This window comes from Clupea harengus, chromosome 25 (genome assembly GCF_900700415.2).
Source record: "Clupea harengus chromosome 25, Ch_v2.0.2, whole genome shotgun sequence".
In the NCBI taxonomy this organism is placed as follows: Eukaryota; Metazoa; Chordata; class Actinopteri; order Clupeiformes; family Clupeidae; genus Clupea; species Clupea harengus.
In genome coordinates this window covers 4,686,819-4,712,094 of record NC_045176.1, presented here as the reverse complement: position 1 = coordinate 4,712,094, position 25,276 = coordinate 4,686,819, and the positions used below count along the sequence as shown (strand labels likewise).

Below are 25,276 nucleotides of genomic sequence, written 5' to 3'. Positions count from 1 at the left end.
GAGGGGAAGGTTCTCATTAGACACCTCTGTCTTTCCTATGGTGCCTTCGTGACAGGTAGAGAGGACTGAGACTGGTGGGGGGAGAGGGGGGGGGGGGGGCGGGGGGGGGGGGGGGGGTGGAAGGGGACGCTTTCAGGGAGAATCTGAATGTACAGCCGACTGGTGCTAGTTTCCTAGGTGCTATTGTGTTTGAAACGTTTGACATGTTTTGCTCTTAAACTAAATAAAATAAATACATTCTTATTAATAAATATTTTTACGAGAGATTTACGTTTAGGACTTACCCCAGCTATTATGCCTATTTATTTCCTTTGACCAAAACAGAACTGACTATCCCGACATGATAAATGAGAGATTCACAGACACTGGTGTATTAATCAGGGTTATCATTTTAAATGAGAGATTCACAGACGCTGGTGTATTAATCAGGGTCATGATGTAAATGTCATCATTTTTTCCCCCCTCAATTTTCTCTGAAAACACAGTCTTCCAAATGTTGAAAGGTCACGGTGTCGCGGCCGGAACATCACTAATAATGGCATCCTGCGGAGAGTTTGTCAGGTCAGTGTGTAAACATTGTCTTCTGTCGTCTGGCAGGGCATCGTGGGGAACCTCTCGAGCGGGAAGTCAGCCCTGGTCCATCGCTACCTGACAGGAACATATGTTCAGGAGGAGTCACCTGAAGGTAAGAGGGTGGGGGAACAACCCAGCAGCTGATGAGCTGGTGTGCATCTGTGCCAGTAGCTGGGCCAGGGGGCAGGGGTTAGGGGTTCAGGGGTTAGGCCAGACAGTGTCCGTCAGACTGTTAACAATGTAATGAAAAGCAATCTGAGACTTCGACTTAAAAAACACGATCAGAGGCATTTGTGTTAGCAGCTGTCCATCCATCTGGTTGGTATCTGGTTTGGTTAGTATCATGCTAAATGTCATATTTAGCATGATGCTAACCAAACCAGATACAAACCAGATGGATGGACAGCTGCTAACACAAATGCCTTGACAAAGCAAAACTGTCAGTATCAGCCTTCACATAGCAAAAGTGTCCGTATCATTTACAATCTTACATACCCTTAAAGGTAGAGTCTGCGATTTTGGCAAACAGTTGTTGATATTTTGATTACAACAGCCAATCAAATTACACCCCTCCCTTTTGTGTTTCTGAAATAACATGTTGATTGGCTGCAATTTTTGATGGATCGGTCCGTGCCACTACAGACCCAGGACTTTGTATAAACACAGGAGAGTTTTGGGGCGTTTACACTGATCGAACAGCTAGAACACCATGAGGAGCAGTTCTCCTGAATTTGACAAAAAATTGTGTTGGATAAGAATTATGTACTGTGCCTTTAACCACACACTTACTGCAGTGTGTTAAAATTCATATCTATAAAGTGCATGACAGAAAAGGCAGTGAACACTTTGGAACTCAATTCAAATATGGGCCAGCACTCCAGCAGTTGAGTCCAAAAGTGCTCCACAGAAGGGGGCTCTAACCCTCATCGAGTGATTTTGTTCTTATTGTAAACAGTTGTTAATCTTGACAGAATTCTGTATAAAACCCCTCATCCTCCGTTCATCAAGTGAATGTTATTTTACTGCTTTAATGATGAAACCCATTGTATGTGCAGGGTGCTGTGTGTACACTGGATGGTTTGCTGGTCTAGACACTGCACTGACTGTCTAACCGGTGATGTCTGGCTTGATGTTTGGGGTTTAATAATTCAGATAGATCAGAAGCACACAAAGCACAATTTTTTTTCTGAATCAAATACCAACACATTTTAGGGAATGGAGCAGCAGTCAGGTTTTCCTTTGGCGTCTTGCCGTTTATTTCGTCAAGTTACGTTTATTACGCCAAGTTGCGTTTATTACGCCAAGTTACATTCAGGTAAACCGATGTTTATTACGCCAAGTTACAGTCAGGTAAACTGATGTTTATTACGCCAAGTTACAGTCAGGTAAACTGATGTTTATTACGCCAAGTTACATTCAGGTAAACCGATGTTTATTACGCCAAGTTACAGTCAGGTAAACTGATGTTTATTACGCCAAGTTACAGTCAGGTAAACCGATACCAAAGGGAAAGAACACTAGGGGGGTATCATCTTAACGCAGTGGGTAAGGGTGGACAAATACACACTAACCTAACCACAAGCAGGGAACACGAATACATTATAAAATGGAACATTAGATACTGAATTAAACATTAACATTAACATTCTCACAGACATATTCACACAGCGTTATGGGACTGAACTATTACACACACATTTACGGAAGTGCACAACCCCCCTTTGCACACTACGATATGTTTTCTGTCCAGAGTCATTTGATTATAATGGGAATGAATTTGTGGGACTCAAATAACAGTGGATGGCAAATACAAATGGGTACATGTATAACTACTGTTTCATATACTACTCTGGGGGGTGCAACATACTGATGGCGATATAACGCATTTATGCACAGGCGTCTGGACTGCACAGTGAATGTTTGAGAAATGGGCATTTGGATACAGCTCTTCTGTGTGGCCATGGACATTATTTTGATACGTCTCTGTGTTTATGTTTTGCACAGGGCGGGACAGAGTAACGATTTTCAGTGGTCTTATCTGAGATGAGAGGAGGAGATAGTGGAAATTCCCATTTGGGTTTATAGAGGAGAGGAGATTAAGCTGTTGATCAGAGATGGTGTCACGTGGTGCCACGTTGTCTTGACCACTGGTGAAAACAGAATTGGAGCCAACATGATAATTAAATTGTTTGAACTAGTTGAACTGCTGAAGTTGGATGCTCTCATGAAGCACTGCAAATGGTGCATGAGTTCGATCATTTCAGTACAGTTTTTATTTCCCAATTAAGCTTTTATTTTTTTGGGGAATTCTAAGGTCCCTGGTTACTGCTTGATAATTGGACAAATGGCCTGTAGAGATTTATCTACCAATGTGAATCTTGTTTTTCCACCTTTAGAAACAGAATTATGCCTGGGGTGTTTCTAGATGTAGTTTTCAAAGAGGCACTGATGTAAGGCACGAAGCAAGCTTTGGTGAATCAGGGTGTTGGCTGTCTGCTTTCTCTCTCATTACTGGGGGATTCATTGGCAGAAGCTTCGGTGTGTGTTGTATTCATTTCCTGAAGATTTCTTCTAGTTAGTCTTGACAGATAGTCATTTGACTTCTCATTACGTTCTTATGTTTAGTTGGTCGGACCGCAAAGGGATCTTGTTTTGTTGATTGACAGATGCCTTCAAATTAGCTGTTGGAGTCATTGCCTTTTTTGTTTGTTTTTGTTTTTGTATTTTTCATACATCTGTTGGTGTATTGCCTCGCCCACCATTTCATACAAAACATTGTTTAGATTCATACTTTTGTTATAATCTTTTTAATGTTCTAACAGTGTTGCTATGGCAACTGTGAGTCTGTCCTGCTGATTTGGTATGTCTGTGTGAGTGTCTGTGTTCCTGTTCATGTGGTCTGAGCTTAAGCCATATCTTTGGAAGTCTTGATCCTGTGCTGTGAACACAAATACCTTTATTTCAGGCTGTCTGTGTAAACCGTTTGCTTGCGGTACAGCCCAAAGCTTCTCAGATTTGGATTCTCTCACCCGATCGAAAAGTGAAACACAATCCTTTCATAATAAGGATTTTTGATAAATTACTCCCTCCCCCCCCCCCCCCCTCTGTAGGGGGAATAATACAGAAATTAAACTCCAGTTCCCACAATCCTATTGGCACAGGTGACTGCTGGCAGAGCTTCAAACAGGCTATAGTTAATACTTAAGATTAGAAGAGAAATAATACACAATGTCTTTAATCACACACGTTGTTTCTCTGAGAACCGATAAAGCTTAAATGACAGGAAAATTAGGTCATGCAGCAGTACATTCAACACCGTAGTGATCATCTGCATTACTCAGTCAAACTGACATGATTGGGCAAGCCAGACCGAAACAAACAGCCTGAAATGTCTGGGAAATGAATGGGATAGGAGGTAGGAGTTAGGAGTTAGGAGTTTGCTATGATTTACTCATTGCATGTGTTTTTGAAGGAAACATCTATGGCATTTTTTCGGATAAGTAAAGCACAAAGATGGGAAACGATGTGACCAGACCTCTGTAATATTGAGGCCTTAGAATGTTTAGCCATCATGCTAGTATCCTTTCGGGTTTGCCAGCTGGTTTGCCAGTCCCATTTATTTACTTTTTTTTGCCATTAAATGATTCATTGAATGATTCAATGAAGTACATGAATCATTCCCTTCCCATCCGTGTTCCATTTAAGGAGATGTATCAGAAGATATATCTGCGATGGAAGGAAGTGAGGTCAATCCGTAATCTTCCGTTACTCTAAAAATCATGTCCTCTCAAAGCTGCTCTCATCTAGTGCCGCTATCTTGTGCTCTGAGTACTTCACAAACTAATGGGGTCATTTTTCACCCTGAAGCCATTTGGAGGCAAATAGCCTGAGGTGTCTGACTTTCTGCGGTGCTAGTGGTGTCTGTCTCAAAAGTGTTGCCTTTGCTTGAGACACACCTTAATGGTGATGTGCTGTCCCCCATGGAGCTATCATAATGGCCGTATTAATGTTATTAGTAAGATTCAGAGTTTGCTCTGTGTGGTTTCAAGTATTAATTTGTATGGGCTTAACGGTCGGTTTGGATCATAAAGCATTTCACACATCTTACCTTATCTGACTTCAGGTGTGCCGGCTGAGTTCATTTCTGTAGTCAGTATATTGTAATGTTTATTCCGATGGATTAATAACTGCTCTGGCAATTGTTATTGCCGAAGCCTCAATTGAACTTTTGTTACCGTAATCAACCACCCAAGGGCAGGAGCGGTTTGCCCCTCAGTCTAGTTGATTTCTATAGATTCTACAGGTTCTGTTTCCCCCTCAGTCTTGTTGATTTCTATAGATTCTACAGGTTCTGTTTCCCCCTCAGTCTTGTTGATTTATATAGATTCTACAGGTTCTGTTTCCCCCTCAGTCTTGTTGATTTATATAGATTCTACAGGTTCTGTTTCCCCCTCAGTCTTGTTGATTTCTATAGATTCTACAGGTTCTGTTTCCCCTCAGTCTTGTTGATTTATATAGATTCTACAGGTTCTGTTTCCCCTCAGTCTTGTTGATTTATATAGATTCTACAGGTTCTGTTTCCCCTCAGTCTTGTTGATTTATATAGATTCTACAGGTTCTGTTTCCCCTCAGTCTTGTTGATTTATATAGATTCTACAGGTTCTGTTTCCCCTCATTCTTGTTGATTTCTATAGATTCTACAGGTTCTGTTTCCCCCTCAGTCTTGTTGATATCTATAGATTCTACAGGTTCTGTTTCCCCCTCAGTCTTGTTGATTTCTATAGATCCTCCAGGTTCTGTTTCATGTCTTCTCATGACTCAGCCTCCATCCTATGTGCCGTATTAAAGCATCACCTTTGTTGCCAGATTACGCAGCCCCATCAGTGAAATCCTCCCGACGCGAGAACACCATCAAACGCTGCCGTTCCCTTTTAGCAGAATTAAGCCCAGGCAGATGTCTTTCATTTTGGTTGGTGTTTGCAGAGATGAGTGAGCACTGCCGCTGCGCTGACACTGGGCTGCCTTTGACGCCCATGTCCTGTCTCTGTCCCCATTCTGATGATGTGTTTTAAAAAAAAAAAGCCCTATTTAATTTGAGCTATCCTCAATGGGCTGGTGGTTTCATCAGGCTGGGCTTTGAGAGCCTGTGGCTAAGGAGGTGGAGAAAGAGAGAGAGAGAGAGAGAGAGAGATAGGTAGTGCGCTATTCTTTAACACACAGGAACAGAGGGATGAGATTATTTCTCTCTCTCTCTCTCTCTCTCTCTCGCTCTTTTCTGCATATCCAGGTTTTCACATTTCAATCTAGTTTACCTCTTTGTGGCATGAGTATTAGCGATTGAAATGTTGCTGATCACTTCATGACGGTGGAAGATGTTTTGCTGGTTTCTGTGGCGGTGGCCAATGGAAAGCATACTCTGGCTGTATCACTGGCTACACACCAGACCCGCTCAATCCTGAGTCAGATACTGCTAGAGAATCTGCTCTCATCTTTTTGAATGGCGTTGATGCTTCTGGTCCCTTCCCGAAAGTAAAGAAAGCCCACAGAGAAATAGTGACTCCTCTCTGATCAGGGGCTCAACGCCCAATGTTCTATCTGTATGTATGTGTGTATATATATGTACAGTATGTATGTATGTATATATATGTGTGTGTGTGTGTGTGTGTGTGTGTGTGTGTGTGTATACATATATATATGTAAATATGAATGTGTGTGTGTGTGTGTATATGTGTGTATGTGTGTGTATATATATATATATGTATATATATATATATATATATAGCTGGCGAGTGGCGCTGCTGAGCGTATTCCGCCCACCACACACATGTCTCTGCCTGGTGCCCTGCTGCGAGTGGGTGACTGGTGGGATGTCAGGATATCAGCCCCAAAGGAAGGGTGCCCAGCTGGACAAAAAGCACGGGCCACCCATCAGATGACGCAGGATGTGCTGCGCATTTACGACCCATTTCTTCATTGCTTTTAATCTTCCTCTTCCACTGCCACTACCTCAGTGTTGGACTACTTTAAATGATATTGGCGTGGTGTGATCTGAGTCATGGCCTCATAGCGATATTAAATTTAGATGATATTCACACAGCTTTATTAGTGACCTGGGGTCGCCTAGAGAAGGGGGATTGCCTCAGTTACCAACAGCCGTCACGGCGTTGTGAATGCTGTGTGCATGAGTGCTGTTAATGCTGGTTGGAAGTGATGGAGTGTGACTGATGTGAACAAAAAGCTCATTAGATTAGTTGGTTTAATGGGAATCAAGGTGCCATGATGGATGTTCACATGATGTTTTTCTTTTAAGATCTTACCTTAAATGACCTTAACCTCTCCATCTCCTCTCTTTATTCCCCTCACTCTTTCTCTCTTCTCTACTCCATTTCTCTTTCTTCTTTCTCTACGTCTGTCTGTCTGTCTCTCAGGGGGCCGGTTTAAAAAGGAGATCGTTGTGGACGGACAGAGCTACCTGCTTCTCATCAGAGATGAAGGAGGCCCCCCGGAGCTACAGGTAGACTCTTTTGTTGTTGTTGTTGTTGTTGTTGTTGTTTTTCTCTCTTGTTGTTCAGTCATGCACTTTCAAAGTGCAATTCAACGATTAGTACCTCATCTTCAGACTTCAACAAAAACACTTTCAGTTTTCCAGATTCTCCCAAATGCGTGTTAAATTGAGACAGACCTCCCAACTCAATAACAGCTCAGTAAGTGTAGCCATATTGGAACGAGTCATTATTAAGGAGTTGTGTGTGTGTGTGTTTGTGTGTGTGTGTGTGTGTGTGTGTGTGTGCGCGGGATAGCAGCAGGTGTTGGGGAAAGGCTGTGTGTGCCATCTGTGTAGCTGGTCTCCACTAGGAGTTGCAGTCTAATGAATGCGACACGTTTACCTGCACCAGTGCAACATGCATCATGCAGGCCCTGCAGTCACGGTGGAAGCGAATGGGAGCCCCGCCTGTGGTAGCACATGTAATTAGCACATGTAATTAGCCACTCTTAATTAAAGGCCTCCACTACGTGTCTCCCCTGCAGGTGGTTCAGGGAAAACTGTGAAAACTGAATTCTCACCATCGCAACTCAACAAACATGACTAGCATTAATTTGTGTGTGTGTCTGTGTGTCTGTCTGTGTGTCTGTCTGTGTGTCTGTCTGTGTGTCTGTCTGTGTGTCTGTCTGTGTGTCTGTCTGTGTGTCTGTGTGTGTGTCTGTCTGTGTGTCTGTCTCTGTGTGTCTGTGTGTGTGTGTTTATATGAATTATGAAAGAGGAAGTTAGATTAGTGCTCCCGGGGTGTGTGACAGGCATCCACTGTGAGTGGTCATCCTCAATTAAGACTGGCAGGGTTCCTTCCGTGTTTCCTGGAGTGTCTAGGTACCGCAGTATAATAAACCCACTTGATTGATGGCACTGTTTGTTTAGATGCTTTAGAGTTCTGTGGGAAAGCAATGGAATTGGGTGCAGTGCTGTTGCTGCAGCTACACTGCCCTCCACTGGTGGTCACTGGAACTACCTTTGTTTTCAGATGTTTTTAGTGGCAGTGAATTATTGGTTTCCATTAAAGAGAGTAAGGATGAGGATTCTATGGAATAATCTGCACATATCTGTGTTTAATATAAATCATAAACTCTCTTTAAAAATCAGACAAACAGGCAGTACATCCTTCATTGATCGAAACTTGACCTTCAGAAGCCCTCCATGTTTTGAACACATAGTAAAGCAGTTTTTATATCAGAAAATAGGTGTGATTTTTACTGAAATAGTGCGACCAAACATACGACACGTGGTGATGAGATGATGTTCTGCTGTCTTCCTATGTTGGACAGTTTGCCGCCTGGGTGGACGCTGTGGTGTTCGTCTTCAGCCTAGAGGACGAGATCAGCTTCCAGACGGTGTACAACTACTTCCTGCGTCTGTCCAGCTACAGGAACACTAATGAGGTGCCCATGGTATTGGTCGGCACGCAAGGTAACCGTAACGGCAACCAAGGTCACTTCCGGAGATATAACGGTCTTAACAGAGTTGGAAGTTTAATGGAAGTTATTATTTCGCTATTGTAAAATTGTAGTTATTCCACAGCCAAGTGTGTCCCATGCATTACTTATAGCCAAGTAACAATCAAATGTTTCTGTAATGAAGGGTCATTTCTATACTATGAAATGAATGTCTACTCCCTAGTTGAATTAATGTCTACTCCTACTGAATTATGAACGGCCATCTTGTGAAAAGTGTACCCTGATAAAGTTCTTCCCCTAATGAAAGTGTACCCTCATGAAGTGTGGCACACTTTGGTTCTGTCCATGCCAATGTCACTAAAGCTGCTCTTATTGGTCTCCTCTAGATGCCATCAGTGCCACCAACCCCAGAGTCATCGATGACGCCCGCGCCCGCAAGCTGTCAAACGACCTGAAGCGCTCCACCTACTACGAGACCTGCTCCACCTACGGCCTCAACGTGGAGCGAGTCTTCCAGGACGGTGAGAGAACAGGCCCCGCCTTGTTTTGGATCGGGGGCGGCCACGAAGCCCGCCCGCGGAAGGCCATTTCAGCAACTGGATCTCCAGTGCTGTCAGGAGAATTGTGCATGCATCATAACTCCATTCACGCGCTCTCCACTGGGAGGCGCCACTGAGCACTCGACAGCAGGCGGATGTAGCATGTGTCTCTCTTTCCCCAGCCTAATTCACGCCTACCTGTTCACACACAAAGCCTGTCCAAGGTCACTTTAAAAAAACAAAAAAACAAAAAAACAAGGCCTTCTCCATTGTATTTCTTATAAAACACCACCTTCTTTCTTTATGGGGGGATGATCTGTTTTGCACCATCGGTTCCTGATGGTGTCTGGAGTTTTCCCTCTGATTCTCAGTAATTACATCCTGAGGCACCGTTTCAATAATGCAGAGGCCCCAGCACCCCCTTCACCATCTCATGCCCCACACCAGCACCCCTTCACCATCTCATGCCCGCGCCACACACCAGCACCCCTTCACTCTCTCATGCCCCGCACCAGCACCCCTTCACTCTCTCATGCCCGCGCCCGCGCCCCACACCAGCAGCCCCTTCACTCTCTCATGCCCGCGCCCGCGCCTCACACCAGCACCCCCTTCACTAGCTCATGCCCGCGCCACACACCAGCACCCCCTTCACTCTCTCATGCCCCACACCAGCACCCCTTCACCATCTCATGCCCGCGCCACACACCAGCACCCCCTTCACTAGCTCATGCCCGCGCCACACACCAGCACCCCCTTCACTCTCTCATGCCCGCGCCTCACACCAGCACCCCCTTCACTAGCTCATGCCCGCGCCACACACCAGCACCCCCTTCACTCTCTCATGCCCCACACCAGCACCCCCTTCACTTTCTCATGCCCGCGCCACACACCAGCACCCCCTTCACTCTCTCATGCCCCACACCAGCACCCCCTTCACTTTCTCATGCCCGCGCCACACACCAGCACCCCCTTCACTATCTCATGCCCGCGCATGAGATAGTGAAGGGGGTGCTGGTGTGAAGCGTGGGCATGAGATAGTGAAGGGGGTGCTGGTGTGAGGCGCGGGCATGAGATAGTGAAGGGGGTGCTGGTGTGTGGCGCGGGCATGAGAAAGTGAAGGGGGTGCTGGTGTGTGTGTGCTGTGTGTGTGTGTGTAACAGCTGTGTGGTGCGTGTGTGTGTGTGTGTGTGTAACAGCTGTGTGGTGAGTGTGTGAGTGTGTGTGTGTGTGTGTGTGTGTGTGTGTGTGTAACAGCTGTGTAGTGAGTGTGTGTATGTGTGTGTGTAACAGCTGTGTGTGTGTGTGTGTGTGTGTCTTCCTCTGGCTTGCAGTTGCCCAAAAGGTGGTGGCCCTGAGGAAAAAGCAGCAGCTGTCTATTGGCCCGTGCAAGTCCCTCCCTAACTCTCCCAGCCACTCATCTGTCCCCTCCGCATCCATCCCCTCCGTCCACATCAATCAGGTAAGCCTCCACCCTTCACCGACCCCACACACACCAAGTTTTTAGAAATGGAAATCTGTTGCTATATAGTTTATGAGCATATATGAGCATATAAAGTAAACTCTGATAGTTAGGCCATCTGTGTTTTTGATTTGGTTTTAACATGCTCACCCTATAGTGCCACTGTTCAGTACAGTAAACTCTCCCTTGCCTCCATTTTGAAAACACCATATGCTCTCTGCTCCATCCTACCCCTCTCCCTCTCTCTCTCCCCCCCCCCCCCCCTCTCCCCACCCCTCTCCCTCTCCATCTCTTTCTCTCTGTCCTCTTCTCTCTCTCTCTCTGTGTGTGTGTGTGTGTGTTTGCGCATTAGCAGGCGGCTAACGGTGGGGGCGCCTTCAACGACTACTCGTCCTCCGTGCCCTCCACGCCCAGCATGGGCCAGCGGGAGATGCGCATCGAGACCATCGCCGCCTCCAACACGCCCACGCCCGTCCGCAAGCAGTCCAAGCGCCGCTCCAACATCTTCACAGTAAGTATGCGACAGCTGATGCAGAGCAACACGCACTCGCACTACTAGTGGGCTTGGGCTTTGAGTTGTGTGTGTGTGTGGGGGGAGGGGGGGGAGGGGTCCCCCCTCCGCCCCCCGCCCCCAGCCGCCACGCCTCGCCTCGCCTCGCCTCGCCTACTCCTTGCCGCGCTCCAGCGCCAGCCTGCGTCCGCCGGCCTCGGCTGCCAGAGGGAGCCACTTGCCGAGCTCTTATGTCTATAACCAAAGCCGCCCTCCTCCTCCTCCTCCTCCTCCTCCTCTCACTCCTCCTCTCACTCCTCTTCTCCTCTGCTCTTCTCTTTCCCCCTCTTCAAGAGGTTCAAAATGTCCAGCTCCTCCGCGCCTCCAGCCGCCCTCCCCTCCTGTTCCCCTCATGCACACACGCATGCACACAAACAAAGGATGGAGTGACAAGAGGTGCCGTTAAAAAGGAGTGCAAAACTAAACGGACCGAGCGAAAGGCAAGGGGATGAACGGAGAGGAACTCCCTGATGTGGAGGGCTGCGCTCTTCTTGATTTTCAAAGCTTTCTGTTGATATTTTCATTTACATTTTCCGTTTATTCTTTTTTTTTTTTTTTTGGTTGCTTTCTTTTTGTTGTTGTTGTTGTTGTTGTTCTTCTTAAAGCGCATTTGACAGCGTTATTTAAGGGAAAACTTTGATCCCTAACAGTTCAGCCGAATGGGATCAAAACACCCATTGGCCTAAACTCCCACCCCTACTCGCGTGCCAACAGCAGCCCACACCTCCCCCCACACCTCCCCCCTGCCACGCTGCCTTATCCCCCCACACCCTCCTCCCCCTCCTCCCAGCTCTCTCCTCACCCCTCTCCTCACCCCTCCTCCCAGCTCTCTCCTCACCCCTCTCCATGCATCTCCATGCATCTCCAGCCTAGCCCGCCACTCCTGTGGCTACTGTAGGATAAACATGTCCTGCGCTCTAGGTCGCCCTCTTGTGGCTACTGTAGGATAAACATGTCCTGCGCTCTAGGTCGCCCTCTTGTGGCTACTGTAGGATAAACATGTCCTGCGCTCTAGGCCGCCCTCTTGTGGCTACTGTAGGATAAACATGTCCTGCGCTCTAGGCCTCCCCTGCATGTGTTCAACCCCCCCCCCCCCCCGCCCACTCTTCCGGCGGCGCTGTATGGCGGCCGAGGCGGGCCCTCTGCTCTCCTCCTCTCGTCCCTTTGCCTTGTGCTAGCCTGCGCTGTCCTCCTTTCCTGTCCTCCTCTTCTCCCTCCTTCCCTGCCTGTAGGTAGTGAGTAGCCCCGTCCACCGCCACCGCCACCACCACCACCACCACCACCACCACCAACAGAGGCATGAGTCCGCCCAGGTGCCCCTGCCCATCCCTGTGCCCGTGCGAGTGATGGAGCCGCAGAAGCACGCCACCTACCCGGTGTGGTTGCCCGAGTGGCAGGCCGAGCGGGAGTTTCAGCTCATGACCTTCTGAGAGGACGCAGCCGGCACCCAAGGGTTGGGGAAGGATGGATGATGGAGGGAGGGAGGGAGGGAGGGGAGAAGAGAATGAGAGGAGAGGAGAGGCGAGGAGGAGGTGAGGTGGGATGGGAGAAGAGGGGCGGGAAGGGGGGGGGGTGAGGTGGGTTGGGAGAAAAGGGGAGGGGAGGTGTGGGGAGGGGAGGGGAGGGTGGCCTTCAGGCCTCATATGAGCACAAACGACACTTCAAGATTTAAGAGCAAAATGAATGAATGGGTGAACGAGTGAATAAATGAATAAAAGTAATATTGTAATAAATCCAGCTTCGCCCTAATGGACTAGTGTTCAGAGAGCAACACACTAAGCCCCCATCTGCTTTGTTGTTTTATTCGTTTGTTTGTTTTTTTATTACTGTAGACTTTGCCGTGCCAGTTTGAAGAAAAGTCAATAATATGCAGAATTAAATCGTGCTAATATGCTTCAATCAGCCATTATGCCGGTCCCTTACCTGTATCTCTGTGTGACCCAAGGAGAGCACATTTCCAGACCACATTTGTCTAATGCCCAACTCCCAATGTGAACCATATGTACCTGGGTAGTTTTTCTACGAGTCCGTTTGTTGTTAGAGTGGCCTTAATGTTCTTTAAGTTCATTTGGACAACACATGACCTTTTAGCACACAGAGCTTATGACATAAATCAGAGCAGGAATTACAATGCAAAGCTGACCAATAACTGTTGTTTTTATTTCATCATCCAAACAAGTTCCCAATCCGCACATAACACATAAAGCATATTTTGCGTTCGCTAAAAAAAAATTACAAAAAAAATGGATCATGCAAAACCTGCGTTGCTAACGTGAGTTAAGTCAGCGAGTATGACCCCTTAGATACCATTCAGTCTCTCTTCATGGCATTGGACATTCTGTACCCTCGTCATAGTTGCTCACAAACCCTGTCCATGTCTGCCGAGGCCACTAGATGTCAGGACAGGTTAAGAAAAGTAAATACCAAACAGTGCTTCCAAGGATAGCAGACGGCCCTGGACTCTCCTTCCACTCAATGTCCTGCCCTCGTCTCTAGAGCTGTCATTGTTTTCACCATCCATTAAGGCAGTCCCAGTGCCTGGAGATGTTCTGAAAAACAAAACAAAAACAAGAGAGAAAAAAAAAAACACCCCACCTGTCATTCTAATCGTACCCTGCCTCCATGGCAACCACCCTCATGGCAACCACGCCTCCATGGCAACCACGCCTCATAGCAGCCACGCTGTTCTTTTTTTTACCTGTAGAGATTCCTTTCTTCATATACTGAGGTGTCTGTTTAAGTCATTCTGTTCTTTTTAAGCCCACTAAGAAGTGAGGAGGAGAAAATGAAGGGGAAGTGGAGGAGTACTCCTGGGGGGTGGTGGGGGTGGTGGGAGTGGGGGGCGGTTGTGGTGGGTGGGCTTTTGCCTATGGCATCTCAAAAAGAGTTCAGAGAGCAGGAGCATCCCCATGTAGATGTGCCCTGGTGTCCACAGCAGTTACACAGGGCAGCAATGGTGACTGGAAAAAGGATGACCTGTAGAAACAGATACTGTAAATGCATTTCGCTCCACAAGGACCGTCCATGTTTTTTTTATCGGGAATCGGCAGAAGCAAACCCTTCAGTTGCACTTAAGATAGCGTGTGAGCTTGAAGCTCCTGGACTATCACTCGAACCCTTCGCACCCACCCCACCCCACCCCCACCCCCACCCCCTACCCCCAATCCACAACCCCAAGACCCCCTTGCTGGCACCCTACTCCCCCACCCCACCCCCTCCCTCCCCTGGCCCCCTGTCCCTGTCCCTGCTCGCTCACTGTGCTAAACCACACCTTACACCCCTGGGAACATTTCTGACCATGACAAGGACAGACCCAACATGAGACATTACATCACACTGCCTTTGCCATAAAAAAAGCACGAGGACTCTAGGACAACACAGCCAAGTTGCTCGCTGTCCCTCTTTGTTCTCTAGTCTTTTCTTTTTCTTTCTTAAACTAACACTTTCTTTTTCGCCTTTTTCTGTGATGTCAGCTCAATTTCTGGCGGGAAGTTGAGCGTCTGAGTTAATGTAAGGTGATCTGTGTAAAGAACACTTAATAAAAGATGCCAGGCCAAAAAAATGTAACCATGCTACATCTGTGCGTTATTATAGTTTATTGCTGCAGTAATGCATAGTTTACATCCGCTACAGTTTCATATCTGCATGGTGGTTGGCCTGAGCTGAACGTCAATGTTCAGAAACACAAATCTGTCACAAGAATCTGCCCTTGCATTGAGGTTCAGTTCATGCTAACTCTTGCATTGTAACTATTCGGAAATCCAAGCCACAGCATACGTAATACACTGGAAATTTGTATTTATTAACATCCTTTTTTTAAATGAAATTTTTTGGCAGACTCGTGTATTTGCTTTACGGTGTGGTTGATTTTTTTTTTGGCCTTGTGGCATCCCATGGCAGGTTAACAAGAGACAAACTTGAAAGGATAAAAAGCCAAGTCAGGACGATTTATGAAGGCCTTCATAAAATTAGAACAGGGAAGCTTAAAGTTCAAGTAATGAGAGGCAAGGGGTACGGCATTAGCCATGATAAGTGTTTGCAATCATGGTGTGCACCGACCTGTAAGAATGTAGTGTCTATTTGTGGTTTCTTCTTGGTTTTGGTCACGCTTTTTTTTTAGTTTAACTCATTTACTTTTTATTTATTTTCGTAAAAGGTTCCGTGTCAGGATTTATGAACTGTTTCAGAATCACTTTTATATCATTCAAAAAAAAAAAATTGACATAGACTGCTGTATATCTTGTATGGAATTTTAATGACATAATGGTATTCTATAGAAAGTATATTATATACCTATATGAAACATATAATACATGGCGCCTTTTTAGTGTCCTCTCTTTCTTTTGTGGGAACTGCAATGTTTGGCTAAGCCTGTTGAATATTTCAAAAGTGAACATGTGACTTGAGTTGTATGGTGTCTGTATAGAAAAAAATAAAATGTTGAAAAATATCCCAGAGCAAATTTACTCTTGAGCTCAGACCTCATCCATGGGCGAGTGGCCATATTTCATCCTGTTCTGAGTGAGTCCATCCAGTCGTCCTGTATGGTTGGTGTGACTGTGGAGAGATGAGGGGGTGTCTGGGTGGGTGTGGGGTGTCTGGGTGTATCTGTTCTGGGGAGTGTGTGGTTGTGGGGCTGTGGGGTTTGTGGGGTCCGTGTTCTGTCCTGTCCTGTCAATAACTAACCAAGTTCACATGTTTGCTGTTTTGTTTTCTTTCTTGCTGACTTGCCGTGTTTCCAGCTCCCGTGGACCTGCACTGTACATTCCCATGTCTTGTATTGTTTTGCCAAATGAAGTTATCTGATATGCTCCTGATGAACCAATGACCTTTTAACCTTTCTCTCACGCCTCCCTGGGAAGGTCCCAGCGCTCGTAACCGTTTCTTTCTTCGCAGGTGAATCTCTTGATATGTCACAGAGGTGTCTGCATTACTTTAAAAAATGACCATAACGATAACATGTGTTTTCTCTCCTCCTCACTCTAACGTGTATGCTTACCCATGGAACTTGACCAATGAGTATCAGTGTGTTGCTAGAAGATAGCTAAGAGTCAGGGTACCTATGCAAAATGGCCATTTTGAAGGGAGGTAAAGATAGCTGAGGTGGGACAGTCCCACAGTCGGTCAGGGTTGAGTCATGACTCTTCTGTCTGTTTGTTTGTTTGTTTGTTTGTTTGTTGTTGTTTGGATATGTGTTGATGTTTCCTTCCTGTTTTTTTTTCTCGTCTGTCCTGGTGTTTATTCTCTGTGCTCCCTGTTCTTGCTGCACGTGAGTGTGCTGCTTTGCGTGTCGCTGTTTGGCCTGTCTGTCCTTGTCTCAGCCTTTCAAGAACAGCTTTATTTATTTATGTTTTATTTATTTTTTCCCCCTTTTTTTTAAATATATTAGTTGTTTTGCACATTGAGTTTTGGCGTCCTGACACAACATCCACTCTTGACACGTATTAGGCTCCACACTCATACACACACACACACACACACTGTCACACACACATCTACACACAGAACATGCACACGCACACACACTAACACACACGCACACACACTCGCGCACACACAAACACATACACACACACACACACACACGCTCATCTTGATCTTCTTTTTCTTCTCCTCTCCCTTTTTCTCCTTCCCTACACTGTGTGTGTGAGTGGAGTGTTCCCATGACCGACTGGCTCTCTTGTTTCCATTGCAGTCGCGGAAAGCCAGCGAGCAGGCAAAGAGCACAGACAGTAAAACAGACAGCATAGGCAGTGGAAGAGCCATACCCATCAAACAGGTGAGTCACCTGGCCCGAGCCGCGCCGCGCACATTACACCGGGTAAGTACACACTCCCATCATGGTGCTTCATATAGCCTGGAGAAATCCCATATGCAGTAGTCTGAGGAGTTGTGGGACTTGTAGTTTTCTTTCCTGTGTGAGGCAAAGGCACCCTGCATTGACCCACTGGGTTTCTCCATTTTCATGTATCATTTTGCTCAGATCAGATCAGACCTGTAGAAGATCAGGTTAAAACCTTACTAAGATGAAGAGGCGCAAACGGCTTGCTGACGATGTCTAGACTGGACATTCCAAGATATCACCTAATTAGTTGTGTGGTTTTGAAACTGCCTTGGGAGCTATTCCGACTCTGGTCTGACATGAGCCCTTCTGGAAGTGGCATGAATTAAATTGAGTTATTGCATCAAGTCATGTGAGTTCAGTACGAATTAACCATAAGGTGGCAATGGTTTCTGCATGGTTAATTAGTCAATAATTAACATATTAATAATGAATTACTAGTTAACTTTTAACAAAGCAGTAAATGAATGATAAATAAACATATGCTAAGTGCTATAGGTAAGGGCCTCGCAACCATCTTCATAACTGACAAATGTTTTAAACTCGTGTCCGTCAGGCCTCAGTCCTTAATGCAGAACTCTGAGTTAAAGAACATCTTTCTTCTGACCCACTGAGGTCCGAGGGCCCTGTCAGTCAGGGTTCTAGGTTCTGACCCACTGTGGTCCGGGGGCCCTGTTAGTCATGGTTCTAGGTTCTTCTGACCCACTGAGGTCCGGGGGCCCTGTCAGTCATCGTTCTAGGTTCTAATGTTTCTAGTTTATTCAGACATACTTCGGGCTTCTTCTTGCTGGCAGTGGTCATTTCCTCAAGTCCAAAAAATGGACACTAACATGAAACATGAAGGATGGATTGTTTTGATGCTTCAGTTCATCCAGCAGACATAACTCCTAACCTAATGTCACAAGAATGGCTACAGTGCCGAAAGGCTGGTGCAGTGTGTGCTTCTAACACCAGAGGGCAGTGTCAATGCGTTTTTAAGTTAAGACTAACGACTGCATATTAGGGGAGAGCTGGGCAAGTTGCCACACTGCTCACCTCTCCAAAACTAGGGACACAATCTCCAATCTGAAATAGCCACAGTGAATGACACAACCCCTTTTTACCGTTAGTCAAGGTCACCCGAAACTGGCATAACACATTTCGTGTGATAAAAACTCTGACTTTGGGTATTGGAATCTTTTCTATGATTCGGGTGTTAATAGTGTGTGATTTTGATGCTTGAACTACGGTCTTAGGTTGAACTAGGGTTGAGATTTAGCCCTAATCAGTTAATTGTCACAAACATTGTGTTGACTATTCAAAGCCCTGGAAGGTCTCTCCCCTGAACTGAGATCGTAGAGTAACTCACTTGGGCAGCGGACATTTACTTTGGTTTATTGCAAAGTGGAGCAGCATTTGGAAATCCCCCCCCTTATGTGGGCAGAGAAAGACGAGACGAGTGCAGAAAGGGAAGAAAGAGTCCATGTTGAGTTTAGGAAGAAAAAGAGGACAGCAAAACCTTACATGAAACCTTCCGTGAAACATTACATTACATTTCATTAATAAACATACAAACAATTCATCATCAGAGGAGGGCTAGTATTTCTGCGCTGTTTATGTAGGCCTATTTTTTAAACAGCTGCAGACTTGGGTTCAATGTGTGAGAACCTGCAAACGGCCCATGCTGCATGTAGGCTACCTTTACATTACATTTACATTTAGTCATTTAGCAGACGCTTTTATCCAAAGCGACTTACATATGTGCGACTTACAATGTATACACATTTTACATTTACACTGATGGCACACTGCACATCAGGAGCAATTAGGGGTTCAGTGTCTTGCTCAAGGACACTTCGACAGGGAATCGAACTAGCAACCTTCTGATTACTAAACGACTTCTTTACCTCCTGTACCACTGCCGCCCCATACCTCAGGAGAGGCCATTTCTTTTCACAACTTTGAATATCAACATTGGAAGATTTCCATGTTTGATATTTAATCAGTATTACTGACGGACATGATTTGGCATCATTTTTTAGAAAATGGTTACTTCTATGTTCACTTAAGGTGTTGAGTTCAGTTTCGGATATGAAATACAAATAAATCTATGTACACTATTAATTATGTGGTCTTACTTGCTTCATAATCCAATGTGACACTTCCTGAAATATTATATGACAATACAACAGATTTGAAATATGTGCCCAAGACTTCGCTCTTTCATTTGGTGTATGGTGTACATTTATGATGTATCGTTTGCAGTCACTGTGAGAGAAACTGAAAAGTGTGACGACAACATGCCGCACACTCTCCTCACCTGCAATGCCATCATTTGAAACGGCATTATTATTTTCCCACGCCATCATGGTGTAAACCATCATGCATGGGTTTCTGTTTCTGGCACCAAACTTCATATGAGTATTCCTTTGCTGACAATAAGCTTAAGAGGTTGAATCCATACAAATGCAAAGGGCAAATATTTACTGTGTTGACATATGGACATGTGAGTGGAAATTGGTGGTCATTTTTGCAAAGTAGTACTGGAAATAACCCCTAGGTGGCAGTATTTAATAACTATTGATTTTCTGAAACTCATTTTCCTGATCAGTTACTGTAGTAATGCTATTTTTTTTTAACATAATCCTAGATTATATTAGATTAACATGTTTTGGTGTTATAATTATAATTTGAATTGTAATATAAATTTAAGTATTTCTTAACTTTTTCTATTACATTTAAATGAACAATACTATTTCTACCAATATATGGCCATTCTACCATCTTTGAGAGCGTCTGTTATTTCAATGAGTTCTTGTAAAATGATCTGCCAAAAAAGGAAATCATTATTTTTTTTAAAAAGGATCAGTCTCTGGCTTAATTGTGTGTAGCTCGTAGATGTAAGGGGATAATGATTTAACCTTTCGTTGTCTTTTTTTCCAACTTGCAAGTACTTGGCCATTTTGAAGTGCTTGGAAATGGAGTCGGAATTGTTACTGATTACAGATGTGGTGGTGGGAGAGTAAAGGGAAAGAGCCATTTCCCAAGAAGTGTCGTGAAAAATCCCAAACTCTCTCTCTGTCTCTCTCTCCCTCTCTCTCTCTCTCTCTCCCTGTTCAGTGGTGTGCTTCTATCGTTCACGCCATTCCCAGGCATTGCACTACACATTATTTACTTAATTTTGTGGTTATTTCGAGTGAAAGTACAACATACAACTGAACTGTACAACTGAAAGAAGTGAAGGTGTAAATCGGTTATTATCCAGTCATTATCCAGCGCTATACATGATGTAGAGGTGCCAGTGATCCAGTCATTATACAGCGCTATACATGATACAAAGAGGTGCCAGTGATCCAGTCATTATACAGCGCTCTACATGATGTATGACCAAAAGATGACTATTGATGACGGTGTGGTGTAAGACGAGGGAACTATGTTTACAGGGATGTGTTTTGGTAACGCTGAAATTTGAGAGCAGTGTTCTCACACATAACTTAACATGCCTGAAACAATTAATTATAGGCAACTAGCTATTTCAACCTGTAATCAACTTGTCACAATTTATTTTCTTAGCTTACATATCAACTGCCCATAAAGACCTCAAATCAGCAAGATAATTGGGTGAGACTGAATTAGTGGTTGTACAGAGCTTTTTTTTTTTTTTTTCCCAGAAGTCATACTAACTTACTATCAATTAGCCTAAACTGTTATGTATGGAACACTTCAGTGGTTTTCTACTGAAAGCCCTTTTGCGTTGCAGTATTGTTGCTGGAGGTGTCACTGAGCTATTACGGGGGGTTGTTGGGGTTGTTGCTGCTGTGGTGGGGGTCAGGGGCTGTTGAGGGGCTTGGAAAGGAGCCGATTGCCTGGCCAGTCAAATTCACAATCAGGAGGATCAAAGTGGCAGTGTGAGTATAATTGCCCCCTGCTGGGCAAATTACACACTCTCGCCCCCCCCCCCCCCCCCATACCACCACCCCATGGCCCCCCTCCTCCCCTCCCTCTCCTGCCCCTCTGTAAAAATGGTAAATAAGGACTACAATGCACTTGGGCACTAGAGGACCGTCAACACTGAGCTTTTGTTGCGGGCCCTCCGAAGCCGCTCCACCCCCCACTCCTCTGTCCCCTCCCCTCTCCTCTGTCCCTCACAATGGGCAGGCCATCACTTAGCCGCCGTGGCAGGATGCAGCTTTATTTATTCTCCCTGTCTGCAGTGTCACAGAGCCAGGCAGGCCGTGGAGAGTGGAGAGTGGGAGAGGCCCATCTCCATCTGCTGCTGTCACTGTGAGCCTCACGCTCACACTGAGACGAGTGTCATGAGTCCAGGGCTGACCCCTACAGCCTCACGCTCACACTGAGACGAGTGTCAAGAGTCCAGGGCTGACCCCTACAGCCTCACGCTCACACTGAGAAGAGTGTCATGAGTCCAGAGCTGACCCCTACAGCCTCACGCTCACACTGAGACGAGTGTCAAGAGTCCAGGGCTGACCCCTACAGCCTCACGCTCACACTGAGACGAGTGTCAAGAGTCCAGGGCTGACCCCTACAGCCTCACGCTCACACTGAGACGAGTGTCAAGAGTCCAGGGCTGACCCCTAGAGACTCACGCTCACACTGAGACGAGTGTCAAGAGTCCAGGGCTGACCCCTACAGCCTCACGCTCACACTGAGACGAGTGTCAAGAGTCCAGGGCTGACCCCTAGAGACTCACGCTCACACTGAGACGAGTGTCAAGAGTCCAGGGCTGACCCCTGGAAGCGGACTGACTGACTGACTGACGGTGATGAGTGTGTGGGTGTTTTGAAGAGGGACACGGCTACGAGGCCAATCACACCACTGATCAGTATGATCACTGACACTGTGATCACTGACGCAGTATGATCAATGACACTGTATGATCAATGACACAGTATGATCAATGACACTGTATGATTAATGACACAGTATGATCAATGACACAGTATGATCACTTATGCAAATATGATCACTGATGCAAATATGATCACTGACGCAGTATGATCACTTATGCAAATATGATCACTGACGCAGTATGATCAATGACACAGTATTATCAATGACGCAGTATGACCACTGACGCAACGCAGTATGGTCACTGACACAGTATGATCAATGACGCAGTATGATCACTGACACTGTGATCAATGACGCAGTACGATCAATGACACTGTATGATGATCAATGACACTGTGATCACTGACAATGTATGATCACTGACGCAAATATGATCAATGACGCAGTATTATCAATGACACTGTATGATCAATGACACTGTATGATCAATGACACTGTATGATTACTGACGCAGTACGATCAATGACACTGTATGGTCACTGATGCAGTATGGTCACTGACACAAATATGATCAGCAACTGTAAGTGAGGTGGAGTTTTTTTTTTTTTTTTTTTTAAGGCACCTTAATCCCATTGCTGTCATGTAACAATGCTATGGAACTCAAATCAGAAACTAGAACAAAGCCAAAAATCACACGGTAACAGACTCACTTGCTTCAGCTGAGTATAATTGAAATCGCCTGAGAACCACCGATGAGACTGAGGGTGTACATATTCATTTTGTGTATGTAACATTTGATTCAAAGTCTCCCTTTTTTCCTGTACAATGCACTGATGAGGAGGGGGGAGGTGGGGTACCATGCCGCTGATTACATCCATAGATTTGTGTCTCGTTCAATACTAGACACAAAGCATGTGAGAGATCTGCTTGTGAAACATGCGATCATCACTGTGAAGAAGGCCTGCTGCACGACAGGCCATTTCTCAATACCGCCATCACGTCAATAGGGCTGGAGTGGGAACACGACTCCCATTTAAACAAATCAGGAATGAATAGGCCATTAACGTCGCCTGATTCAAAGAGGAATTGCCGCGCTGGATGGTCATTTTCTCGGTTACCTTGGACGCTTAGCAGACTAATGCCTTGCATAAAGCTTTGTAATGAGCCTGACAGCTAACCGGCTCCTGCTGGATACGTGTGACATAATTATATGTGCAAATGAGGGACTATATGCTTTATGCTACTGAGTCATTTCAAATGTATGGTTAATTGACTGCCAATCACAAGCTGATTATTAATTCTCAGTACCTTGTTAATTATATTTTCTTTCCTCTCCTCATGCTGAGGAAGAAGCGCAATGGCTGTTTTAAGAGCCAGACTTCAGCTGAATTATTAATGCCAAGTTCAAATATTATTACACCCTCACTCCACTCACAATAGAAAATCCTCCCTCTGCTCACTGTAGGTTCCGAGTGCCATATTAAGCGGATGGAGTCCGAGTTCTCCAGGAGCGATCACACATTTCACAGCTACTGTATATAGCCATTCCGCCTTGTACATACTTTTTTAAACTCCTTAGTCCATTGCACTGTTGCACTGTTTGTTTGTTTGTATTGTATTGTATTGTATTGTATTGTATTGTATTGTGTTGTATATTTTGTGTAAGCACACTGAGAGTCACTTTACCAAGTCAAATTGTGCAAACTTACTTGGCCAATAAAACCTGATTCTGATTCTGATTCAGACCTGCATTCAGGTTTCAGTGGGCAACACAGAGCAGTACACAGTCCCTCTAAATCAGTGGTTCTTAACCTGGGTTCGATCGAACCCCAGGGGTTCGTTGAGTCACTCTCAGGGGTTCGGCAGGGGTCAAGACACACACAGTATAGCCCGGTTCACACTAGCAATGTCGGGTCATTTTTATATTAATATACCTATGTTTTGAAGAAATCATATTTTATTTTTCCAATTACGAAGGGTTCGGTGAATGCACTGATGAAGCTCGCAGGGTTCAGTACCTCCAATAAGGTTAAGAACCACTGCTCTAAATGAATCTCTCTGCAAATTATGCAATGATCTCGGACAGCCACAAAGTACCTTAGGTAGCAGCGCCTGAATATAAATAATTTGATGGAACGTTTCATTGTGACATTCTTGGATTTCCACGTGGCTGGCTGTTCACATACAGCAGAGATGGCTGATACTAAGTTTAAAAAGAACACCCTTCCCTGCCGTGCACATGAAGGGGCCCCCAGCAAGCAGCACGGTACAGATGTTATAATGGGCCCTCACACACTGAACCCTGGGCTCTTGCGTCGAGAGCTCCAGAAGCTGAGATCAAGCAGGAGAGGATTAGGCTGATTGTCACCCCACCAGCCTGGTGCCGGGGTCAGCCTGGGTCAACTCCTGATGTGTTAATACGGATTAGAGGCCCTGCAGGATGGGCCAGGCAATCAAAATATTTGAGCTCCCCCCCCCCCCCCCACAACCACACACACACACACCTAAGCGGCAAAAAAAGCACAGTCACAGCCCCCCCCCCCCCCCCCTTGTTAATCCCCTAATGAAGCCCCCCCTCTGCCTGACTTCCTCCCATTACCAAAGCTGTGGTGTTTGGCCACTTCCAGCCCTTCATTGTTTGGTCCACAGTTTAGCAGGGGAGATAAGAGGCCAACTCGGCACAGTCCTGGGGGCCTTTTTTAAACAGTGAGCAGGGAGATTAGAGGGGAGGAACAGAGGGGCTTGGAGCCCCACAGGGCTTTGAAGAGTGCAGATCACACTCCCTAATCCCAGGGCCACAGAGGTCTGCCAGAGTTCACCTGCACCACTGTGCTCCCAGGGTGGCTGTTTTTTCGACCCCCCCCCTGGCTTGGCGGCAGCGGCAGCGGGGGCCATAGGCCAGTGAAATGGTAGTGTTGAGATCTGGCTGACTCTGCCGTCGATGGTGGCAACAACGGGGGCCATAGGCCAGTGAAATGGTAGTGTTGAGATCTGGCTGACTCTGCCGTCGATGGTGGCAACAACGGGGGCCATAGGCCAGTGAAATGGTAGTGTTGAGATCTGGCTGACTGCCGTCGATGGTGGCAACAACGGCGGCGACAATGAAAATGAGCTCGCTGTCAGGTTTTCAATGTGTCCTCTCTCTAATTAGATAGGGTGCTGACAGCCATCACTCACCAGTGTTTCATATTCATTCACTCTCCAGTGAAGCTACCCAAGTCTTTCTCTCTGTAACGCCCTGATATGTTCAGTTAAATAGTACAGGGAAATGGACTGGTCATTAATGGCTCATCACTTCTTCTTTAAAGCTCTCTGTCTTCTTTGGTTTATCATAAAATGAGAATACGGTAGATGGAAGGGAGGTAAAGGAAGATGACTGACACGCGTGCACCCTGGTTGGTTATCATTGGTGTTTATTTCGTTTTTTAATGAAAGGGAGGTAGAAGGAAGATGGCTGACACGCGTGCACCCTGGTTGGTTATCATTGGTGTTTATTTATTTTGAATGATTGTCTGTGCTAATGACCTTTCTCTATCATCTCATCCTCTTTCCAGGGAATCCTTTTAAAGAGGAGT

At 45.7% G+C, this 25,276-nt stretch overlaps 1 protein-coding gene across 2 annotated transcripts in view; it reads left to right on the top strand.

Moving 5' to 3' along the window:
• The window catches only part of agap3 (ArfGAP with GTPase domain, ankyrin repeat and PH domain 3), an 88,297-nt gene that overhangs the window by 11,693 nt on the left and 51,328 nt on the right, over positions 1-25,276 (top strand). Inside the window, exons 3-10 of one of the 2 annotated variants that reach the window (XM_031563120.2) lie at positions 598-685; positions 7,002-7,087; positions 8,392-8,533; positions 8,907-9,041; positions 10,391-10,518; positions 10,874-11,029; positions 16,764-16,847; positions 25,256-25,276. The exon at positions 25,256-25,276 is cut by the window's right edge and continues 84 nt beyond it. In XM_031563120.2, coding sequence (XP_031418980.1) covers positions 598-685; positions 7,002-7,087; positions 8,392-8,533; positions 8,907-9,041; positions 10,391-10,518; positions 10,874-11,029; positions 16,764-16,847; positions 25,256-25,276 — 840 coding nt within the window. Of the gene's footprint in view, positions 1-597; positions 686-7,001; positions 7,088-8,391; positions 8,534-8,906; positions 9,042-10,390; positions 10,519-10,870; positions 11,030-16,763; positions 16,848-25,255 lie in introns of both variants that reach the window. The other variant, XM_031563119.2, reaches the window with a different exon arrangement.